The sequence below is a fragment of the Nuphar pumila genome, chromosome 9 (assembly GCF_984573655.1).
Source record: "Nuphar pumila chromosome 9, dmNupPumi1.hap1.1, whole genome shotgun sequence".
Lineage (NCBI taxonomy): Eukaryota > Viridiplantae > Streptophyta > Magnoliopsida > Nymphaeales > Nymphaeaceae > Nuphar > Nuphar pumila.
Genome location: NC_143257.1, coordinates 115,046,205 through 115,056,477, shown reverse-complemented (window position 1 = coordinate 115,056,477; position 10,273 = coordinate 115,046,205). Strand labels below are relative to the sequence as shown.

Genomic DNA, 10,273 nt, shown 5'->3' with positions numbered 1-10,273 from the left:
CATTTAGTTTTCTTTAAAACCTCAATTAACATGAAATGCTCAATGCCTTTCAAGAAAATTATCTTTCGTTTGCAAGAATTAAGCGTATTACGATTCGTGTCCAATCGTAGATCAAAACTCGTAATTCACATGCACTGACGAGGTTTTTACATCGTATAGGTCCAAAATTCATGGACAAACTATAAAAATATATTATAAATTAACCCTTAAAATTTCAAAGATTAACTCGTCCAGAATTAAGCACTTCTTACTTACACAGTGTATTTACGCGATTTTCGGGTCGTGCGTGTAAAGCTCAAACACAAGGCATAGTCAAAATATACTTAATTATGCGATATAACCTCGTAAATATACGAAAGCATACATATCAACACTAAGTATGCAGTAAATTCCTCAAAAAATTCGCGGGTGTTACAGTGCGCATGGAGTTGCAATACGCTTCATTACACGCAAGGCTAAAGCAAAGTTTGTGCCTCTTTCGAAAGTGATAGTTGGTATGAGACGACTATGCACTAAGCGGCATAGACTACATGAAATGCGCATTTGAAAATGCGTTTGATCAGCTTTCGTTAGTCAATTGTGCACGGGGTGGTGCACAGGGCCAATGAAAATGATTCAACACATGAAAACATGTTAGTATGCAGCATTTGGCCGTTAGGCTAGCTAGCTTGGTGCGTCGCGGGTTTGCGAAACATTCTATGCCAGTGATAGAGAGGCTTGCGACAGTAAGGAAGGATCATCGCGCCACACTGACTTATTGATAAAAGTAAGTGTGTGACAAATACAACCAAATACTTTAATACATCTGCGTTATACAGGCGCAAACCCCAATCCAACTCAAAAACCCATCCGATTACATTTTAATCCATATCCGATCAGGCTTTATAGCCCAATTGGATCATCCTTCCGGACCAAGTCCGTCTCTGAATCCTAATATTCCCGACCAGCATCCAACCCGAGTCCGATCCGTGTAGTTGCAAAGCTGAAATGGAGTTTTGCATATCCCGTGAATACCCTCGTGAATGTTTGTTATAGACGTATTTAAAACAATGAGAGACACGGCAAAGTAAAGTTAGGGCTAAACGTTGTTATATAACGCTAGGTATAGGGTATGAATGTACTCCGATAAAACAAGGACATTCCCGTTATATTACAGAAACCGTGGGACTAATGTTTAAGTACTGTCCCCTTTTTGTATAAGTTTGTTTGGGCGACGAATGGCAAACTTAGGGTTAGGGTTTTTGGAGAAGAGGAGGAGGAGCAGCCGCAGCAGCCATGGTGGAGAAGGGAGGGAAGGGAAGGAGGGAGGAGGTGGTTACCAGAGAGTACACCATTAACCTCCACAAGCGTCTCCATGGATGGTGCCCTCTCTCTCTCTCTCTGTCTTTAGAATGTCTGTCCAATTACATTAGGCGTAGAATTTTCCTGTGGCTGATCGAATGCAGTGTTGCTTGTTTTTCTTTGTTAAAGTGATTAACTTTTGCATTGTTTTGGTGAGAATGAATTTGGGGGAGAGTGATGAATTTGCGTAAATTTATGGTTGCCTCTGTTGTTCTGGTTCTCGATCATGTTGTAGCGAACACGGTTGTATTGCATCACATCTGTTTTTCTTGTGGGTGTATTTGGAAGCTAAGAAGCATCGGTTGGTTTTGGTGAGATTTTGTAAAAATGATTATTGGCGCTGCGAATGGAGTAAATAACCTGATTTAGAACTCAAAGAATGGTATGATGTATCTCAGATGAACCTTCTTGTGTGTTTTAAGATAGAATGGTAGGATGGATCTCAGGTGAACCTTCTCTTGTGGTTCAAGATGAGACCCTGTATTTTTGGTGGTTATCCTTGATTGCAGCCATGCCTCTTCGAGATGCCCTCTGGACTCTGGAGGCACCTCTTTTCATCAGGCAGTTGCCGTGATCGGTCATCTATCAGACGTATCTCTGCGGTGCATGTCAATACAGCTATCAACCTTCTAAGTATTGAGAAAGGATCATCCCTACCGGATGAGTTAAATGTGAGATCACCAAGAGAATAGGCTCGAGGCCTGGGAGGGAGAAAATCCCAATCATAGGAACTCCAATCTCTTTTTAAGACTCGTCAAGGGAATTAAGATGGAGGAGGGGTAATACCATTCCAACAGCCTGATCGTTAAGATCAATGCATGTCGCCCTCTGGCCCTTGTGTGTGTAGCATAACCAAAGCCCAGTTTCCCAAGTGTTGGAACCTAATCCTTCTTTATGTCATCTCTCTTACCCAATGTTTTTAGAACCAATTTTCTTAAAAAAATGTGCCAATGAGAGGAAGAATATCAAATCAAGTAAATTATTTGTGAAATTTGAGTTATGAGGTGATTTTATACTAAGTTGTGGCAAGAAGGCCTAAACGCTGGCCATGACTGACCACTGAGCCGAAACAACTTCTTAGCCTGGTCCTGTGTTATGGTATTCTAGTTACCATTCTTTAGATATGCAGACATTGGCTTTGGCATGCTATTCCCTTAATCTGGGTCGTGTTGCATGCCCAAAGTTAGATTCCAAGATTGTTTTTTAGCTTTAGGGCAACCTGTTCAAGTGGTAGACCTCTTAAATGTCTCCAGGAAGTTTTAATTGAAAATTTGTTTCTGAATGTTATGAATAAGATGCACTAGAGTCAAAAACTTTGTTAGTATATCTTTTTGAAGTTGACATCATGCTAGGACTACTTTTCTAGTTGGCAGGCAGTATTCTATAACTGCCTTATGGATTCCGTGGTGTCATAGTCATACAAGATGTACCAAGTCAAAGACATGTGAGTTAAGAACTATCAAGCTTGCTGGAGCCAATTCATAATGCGTCGACCACATGGGGGATCTACTTTTGAGATTTTACAACTTCTGGTGTTTTTGATGCATTTATATCTGGCTAGTAGCCTGTTTCTGTTTTGTCCCATGGATACCACGTTCACTGGTTGCTGATTGTAGCCACCACGGCTCAAACACCCCAGTATACCAGGGTAACAATGATTTTATGAAAAAGTGATTCTGGTAAACTTAAAACTTCATATCATTGGTCACAGATTACTGCCCAAAGTAGGGAACTTTGTAAATATGATTTTCCTTGTTTTCATGCATGTGTTTTCCTTGGCTAGAGTTGCTTAACCACTAGTGTAATATGAGTTTCCTAGTGCTATGATCTGGACCATGTGTGATCATCCTGATTGGAGGTTTTTCACTTTATAGGAGTTTATTATGACATGTTGATCTGTCGATTTTTTGCTGTACTGTTTGAAAAGCGCATAATTGTATGTCTGCCATACATTCTGAGGTTATCACTATTTTTGTGGGATAGCTTAACCATTTTGAAAAGATCATGCCTAGTAACAGGACAATTGGTCATTTTGATCATAATTGCATCAACCATGTTCTCATTCTTCTTTGCTATTCATCCTTAACCAGGTCAGCATCAACCTTGATGCTTTAGAGTTTAGACAGGATTTTTCTGGAAGTTATATTTTTTTGGGCAAGTCACAATAATCTTGTTCTGTGGTCATGCTGAACTTTATCACCTACTCCATGGGAAAGGTACATCTTTGTCAAAGGCTTGCTTATCTTCAAAGATTGTCATCCCCTCTCTGAGGAAGCTTTGTCTCATTGGTGTTTCAAAAATTTAAGCCTTTGGAGAAATGGGTCGTTCATAAACACATCTTGATGCATAGTTTTCTTTAGTTACTGCAGTCATGGTATGCTCTCACTGCATGAACAGCATTGTTGATTGTTGGAGGAGTTCAGGACATTCATAAGCATCACCTGAGATTTGAAAATGTCATGATGCTTTTGCTATATTTCAAAATACTTCTATTTTCATGTTTTAATTTTCAGTGACGTCAAGTTTTTATTTTTTATGCCTGTACATTGGAAGCTTTTCTTCCTTTTTCCATTAACTTCTTCTCAAGAAGAAAACCTAAAATCTTGGCCATTGATTTTCAAGCACCAAAAGACCTGCTTGTGGTCGTAATAGGACGATCTGATATCTCTCTCTCTCTCTCTATATATATATATATATATGTCAAGGTTGTCATATTAGGAAGCGGAAGCGGGAAACAATACGGGAAGTGAGAAGCGATGCATTTTTAAATGTATAGGAAGCGGGAATCGAGAAATAAAAAACATATAAGAATTGAATGGGAATCAAAATGAAGCACAAATAACAACTAAAATAAAAGTGACTAATATTAAATTTCATAATTTTTTAGTGTAAGAATTAAATTTTTAACAAAATTTAAAAATGATGACTACCAATTTGGAGAAAGCACATGAAAGTGAGTGAGAAGAGTGAGAGAAAACACATAAAAACATGAAAAGTTGAGTAAGAGAACATATAAGAAGAATGGATGAAGTGTTTGAAAAGTATAGGAGAAGCGTGGGGGAATCAAAGTTCTCATCAAGTTCTGCCCTTTCAAAGTGAGTTTCCAGGAACCCAGCTTCCCACCTATCTAATAAGCTTCTTAGAGTAATGGGTCGGTGCTAAACCCATTTGGTGCTTAACAACATGCTAAATAGGTTTTTTGGGCTTTTTTCATTTTATTTATAAATTCTGACCGTAAAGATGTGATCTATGTACTTGATTTTATAGGGATCAACTCTTGAAGCGTTTGATTCCAACACAGGTGGTTTTTTATAAAGTTCTAAAAATCAACTGTCCAAAATCTTTGTAAGTTTTTTAGGCTCCAAACATTTTTCATCGAAAAGACATGATTCAAGTGTGGAATCTTAGTAAATCGACTATGCCCAACACATTTATAAGGCCGAAACTGCATAAAAAGCACCAGACAGGCTGAAAAATCCATTTAGCATGCGGTTTAGCACCAAATTGGTTTAGCACAGACCCATTACTCTCTTGCTATATATATATGTGAGAGAGAGAGGTACTATTCAATTTATTATTTGCAGGTTTATAGTTGTATAGCACATTCATGAATGTGGTTAGTGGATGGTGAAAAACATAGAAGTTAAAGACTTTCTTGTGAAGAAAAACCCTACTTCACATATATATATATATATTATATATATACAACAAACAACAACAACAACTACGCCTTCATCCCAAAACAATTGGAGTCAGCGATATGAATCAAAAAAGAAAATCATTTTGGGTCTTCCACATGAATCCTTCTCCTCCAATCATTTTTATCCAATGCCATGTCCTTGGTGAGGTTCAAAGCATTCATATCCTTTCCTATCATCTTCATCCATGTCTTCCTAGGCCTACCCCGACCTCTTTTAACTAATATATTTTTCCATTTCTCCATCCTTCTAACTGGAGCATCATTAGGCCTTCATCGAATATGTCCAAACCACCGTAAACGATTCTCTCTCATCTTATTTTCAATGGGTGCAACACCTAACTTCTTATGTATCTCCTCGTTTCGAATCTTATCTTTTATTGTATTTTCACACATCCATCTAAGCATACGCATCTCAGCTACATTTATTTTTTTAATATGATGTCTCTTGGCAGCGCAACATTCCATACCATATAGTAAAGCGGGCCTAATAGTCGTCCTATAAAACTTTCCCTTCAACCGCAATGGCATTCTACGATCGCACAACACTCCAGTTGCACTTTTCCATTTCATCCACCCAACCTTTATCCTATGATTTACATCTCCATCTATTTCTCCATACTTTTGAAGGATATATCCCAAATATTTGAAACAATCATCCACCGGTATTTCTTGCTCACCAAGCTTCACTACACTCCTATCACTACTTCGTTGCTTACTAAACCGACATTCCATATATTCTGTCTTACTCTTACTCAACTTAAAACCTCTTGCTTTCAATGTCTGTCTCCATAATTCTAACTTAGCATTAACCCCAGCTCTAGACTCATCAATCAAAACAATATCATCAACAAACAACATACGCCACAACACATTTTCTTGAATTGATCTCTTAAGCTCATCCATCACTATAGCAAATAGGAAAGGGCTTAAAGCAGATCCTTGATGTAACCCAACCGTTATAGGAAAATTGGTTGTCACCCCTCCACAAGTGTGGACATTGGTTACTACTCCTTCATACATATCTTTAATTATACTAATGTACTTGAGAGAAACACCTTTCTTCATCATTGTCCACCAGAAAACGTCCCTAGGTACTCCATCGTATGTCTTCTCCAAATCAATAAAAACCATATGCAAATCTTTGTTCCTCTCTATTTTTCTCAATAAGTTGTCTAAGATGTATAGCTTCCATAGTTGATCTTCTAGGCATAAAACCAAATTGATTCTCCGATATCATGACAACCTTCCTCAACCTAGATTCAATCACCCTCTCCCAAAGTTTCATAGTATGACTCATGAGTTTTATACCACGATAGTTTGTGCAATCTTGTATATCACCCTTATTCTTATATAGAGGCACCAAAGTACTCTTCCTCCACTCATTAGGCATCTTATTTGTCTGCCAAATCTTGTTAAAAAGATTTGTCAACCATTCTAAACCTTTCTCTCCCAAGCATTTCCAAGACTCGATAGGTATACCATTTGGGCTAACTGCCCTTCTTGATTTAATTTTCTTCAAAGCCTTTGCAATTTCTTTCTTTTGAATCTTGCGCATGAAGTCACGATTCATCTCATGAAAAGGAATGGAGAAGTCTCCAAGATCCTGAGCATGGCTTCAATTAAATAGCTTATCAAAATAATATTTTCATCTTTCCTTAATCTCCTCATCTTTGACTAAAACCCTTTGCGTTTCATCTTTGATACATCTAACCATACCCAGATCCCTCGATTTCTTATCTCTCATCTTTGCAAGCCTATAAATATCCTTCTTGCCCTCTTTGGTATCCAACTTGTCATAAACCTCCTTATATACCTTATCCCTCGCGTTTCAAACTACTTTTTTAGCTTCCTTCTTTGCTATCATATACTTCTCCAAATTTTCATTATCATGACTCTTACTTAAATTTCTATAACACTCTCTTTTAACCTTAATAGCGAATTTGACATCCTCGTTCCACCATGATGTAACCTTACCTAGCGGTGCATTGCCTTTAGACTCACCCAATACCTCCTTAGCCACCTTTCTCATGCCACCCGCTATCTTATTCCACATTGATTCTGAATCCTCCTCGAGACACTAATCAGCTTCCTTAACTACCTGCTCTACAAACATTCCTTGTTTAGCTCTTTTCAGTGCCCACCACTTAATTTTAGGATCTATCCTATGTCTATCCTTTTTGCGACATTGTCTAATTCTAAGATTTAAAATTAAGGCTCTATGTTGTGTAACTACACTTTCTCCCGATATAACCTTACAATCGATGCAACAACCCCTATCTCTTTTTCTAAGTAGGAAAAAATCTATCTGACTCGTATTAACCTCACTTTTAAATGTTACTAGGTGAGACTCCATCGTTCTAAACCAAGTGTTTGCTAAGATCATATCATAGGACAAACCAAAATCTAAAATCCTTTCTCCACTTTCGTTTATTTCTCCTATACCATAGCCTTTATGGATACTCTCAAATCCATCCCTACTAATGCCTACATGTCCATTAAAGTCACCGCCGATGGAAATCTTTTCTCCATAAGATATCCCTTGTACTACTCCATCTAAATCTTCCCAAAATTGACGCTTAATGGAATCATCTAAACCTACATAAGGTGCATAAACACTAATAATATTAATAATATCTGTATCTAATACTAATTTAATAAGTAAAACGGACCTCAACTACATTATCTATAAACTCACGATTCATAACAATCTCTACTCCATTCCTATTCCTATTTATTCCTGTATACCAAATCTTATATCCCCAAGGTTCTATCGCTTTTGCTTTCTCACCTACCCATTGGGTCTCTTGTAGACATAAAATATCAATCTTTCTCCTGCACATAACATCTACTAACTCTACCAACTTACCAGTTAAAGACCCTATGTTTCAAGTGGCTAACCTAATTTTATGGTCTTGGACTAACTTCTTTGCCCCCACCCATCCAACAAAGTGAGGGAACCCTTGCCTATTTGACACTACACCCGGGCGCCGGTGTGACGCGTCGCTTCCGGGCGACGACCTAGCAACCCTTGCCCATTTATCACTGCCTCTGGGCCTATAGAGTACAGTGCGTCACTCAGTAGGGAACACCCCAATGAAATTCTCATATTGGTTCATATTCATAGGGTATGACTAAGTTTTTATGCTGGCTGTCACTGGCCTACCACAACCCTCCTCCTTTATCCGGGCTTGGGACTAGCAGTGTATAACTAAACAGTTATACACAAGCGGAGTTTTATATATGTATATATATATATATATATATATATATATAGAGAGAGAGAGAGAGAGAGAGAGAGAGAGAGAGAGAGAGAGAGAGAGAGAGAGAGAGAGAGAGTTTGAATATGAGAATCTGAGTTTGTTAATTTTGGAGAGAGAGAGAGTTTGAATATGAGAATCTGAGTTTGTTAATTTTGGTAAACTGGTTTGCTGATGACCTCAATCTGACATGCAAACAAGCTTGTGCTTTGCTGGCTGGTCCTGTAGACTGTGTGACCGTGAACTGTTTAGTGGAGCTTATTGGCATAATCCCTCCCATTGTCAAAACCTAGATTCCCTGTGTTTCATATGTCATCCGTCCATTGTTGTTATTATCCGCTTCTCTTCATGCTCTCAAATATGCTATGGGGAACTATGCACTGGAAATCTCCGTGCACAGATGGCCCTGTTGAAAAGTTAAGCTCTGGCTTTATGTGCATTTGATTGACACCCCTGATGTAAAACAGTTCCTAGGATCCTGTGAATCAATACCTATCAATGGCAACTTGCTCTGCTGTAGGCTGCCTCTGCCCTGCAAAGTTTTGATAACTTCTCTGTTTTACTGCGTCCCTTTTCATCCTCTAATCACTATAACTTGCATTTGAAGGACACGTATTTTCCTGTGTATGATTTGTTGTATTTCTTCTTTCCTGAGGCTCTGTTGAATGTTATTTTTCATTTTCATTTGAAGCGTTGAGAGTTTGGATTTTCATTCATAGGCTGCAATCTGTTACTCTACTCTGTATTAACTGAGCTTTTATAAGTGGTTTTTCAATAACCTGTGTATTACTATTTATTAAGTTGAAGATTTTAAATATGGAGATCAATAGGCAATATTGGAGTTTCCTTCAAGAAACGAAAAACTTACTGTTGGGATTTACAGAAGATCCTTTTCAATGATAATTTGACAGCCTTGTCCATCCCTCAGAAAGTGCAAGTTCCCTTTAGCTTTTAAATTTAACTTTTTCCTGCTTTCATATTTTTCTGCAACAATTGTTAAAATGGGTGTCACTTTTCCTTTTTATTCTTTTGTCTATTTTTTCATTTTTCTTTCCATGTATTTGATTTCATTATCAAGGAAAGGAGTATTTTGTTTTTTGGAATACCATAAATGACTCATGGTTTCTTAACAGCACTTTTAAGAAGATGGCTCCCAAAGCTATCAAAGAGATCAGGAAATTCGCACAGAAGGCAATGGGGACCACAGATGTGAGAGTGGATGTGAAGCTTAACAAGCACATATGGAGTCGTGGGATCCGAAGTGTGCCTAGGCGGGTGCGAGTGCAGATTTCACGCAAGAGGAACGACGAGGAAGATGCTAAAGAAGAGCTCTACTCACTGGTCACGGTGGCAGAGATCCCTCCTGAAGGATTGAGAGGGTTGGGGACCAAGGTTGTTGAGGAAGGCGATTGAACTCCACACTTTTCACTTAACTAGGTACTTCAGCATTACAGAAAAGCGGCAGTGTTTTGAGTCGTTCAGAAAAATTTCATAAGCACCATATTATTGGATATTTTAAACATTTAGTTATTTTGTTTATCAGAATTTTGCCTACATATAATCCTTAGTAGTTTGAACTTTGGGTTAATGTATGGTATTTTCCTTGTCTTAATGCATCTTTCGAACATAACCCAAATGTGATAACTTTTCTTGGGTCGTTGGCAACCATTTCTTGTTTGTTACATACACGCTCTTATACTGTTATCAACAGCCCACAAGGGTTGATAGGATGTCGCGGTTTCGAAACCTGAGGCAACTCTTTTTTTTATAGGCAAGCTGGTGTTAGGCAGACCATTGGGATTTGAACTTGCAAGGTCCAAACACAAGTTTACCTGCAGTAACAGCTCCTACCAAACAAGTGGAGCTGCTGTTTTTTTTTTCTGAAAGGCGAAGTCTGAGTTTTACATCACCAGGACAGCGACCGTATCTCTGGTCTCGGTTCAGGATATAAATAAAAAGAAAAACTGTATTTGGA

General features: G+C 38.3%; 1 protein-coding gene across 1 annotated transcript; it reads left to right on the top strand.

The window, feature by feature from the left end:
• The first annotated feature begins 1,204 nt into the window (after positions 1-1,204).
• LOC149828958 (large ribosomal subunit protein eL31) lies at positions 1,205-9,966 on the top strand. Its single transcript, XM_090017821.1, has 2 exons — positions 1,205-1,361; positions 9,432-9,966. Exons 1-2 carry the CDS (start codon positions 1,276-1,278, stop codon positions 9,709-9,711), a joined length of 366 nt encoding a protein of 121 aa, XP_089873947.1. The 5' UTR covers positions 1,205-1,275; the 3' UTR covers positions 9,712-9,966.
• The last annotated feature ends 307 nt before the right edge of the window (positions 9,967-10,273 follow it).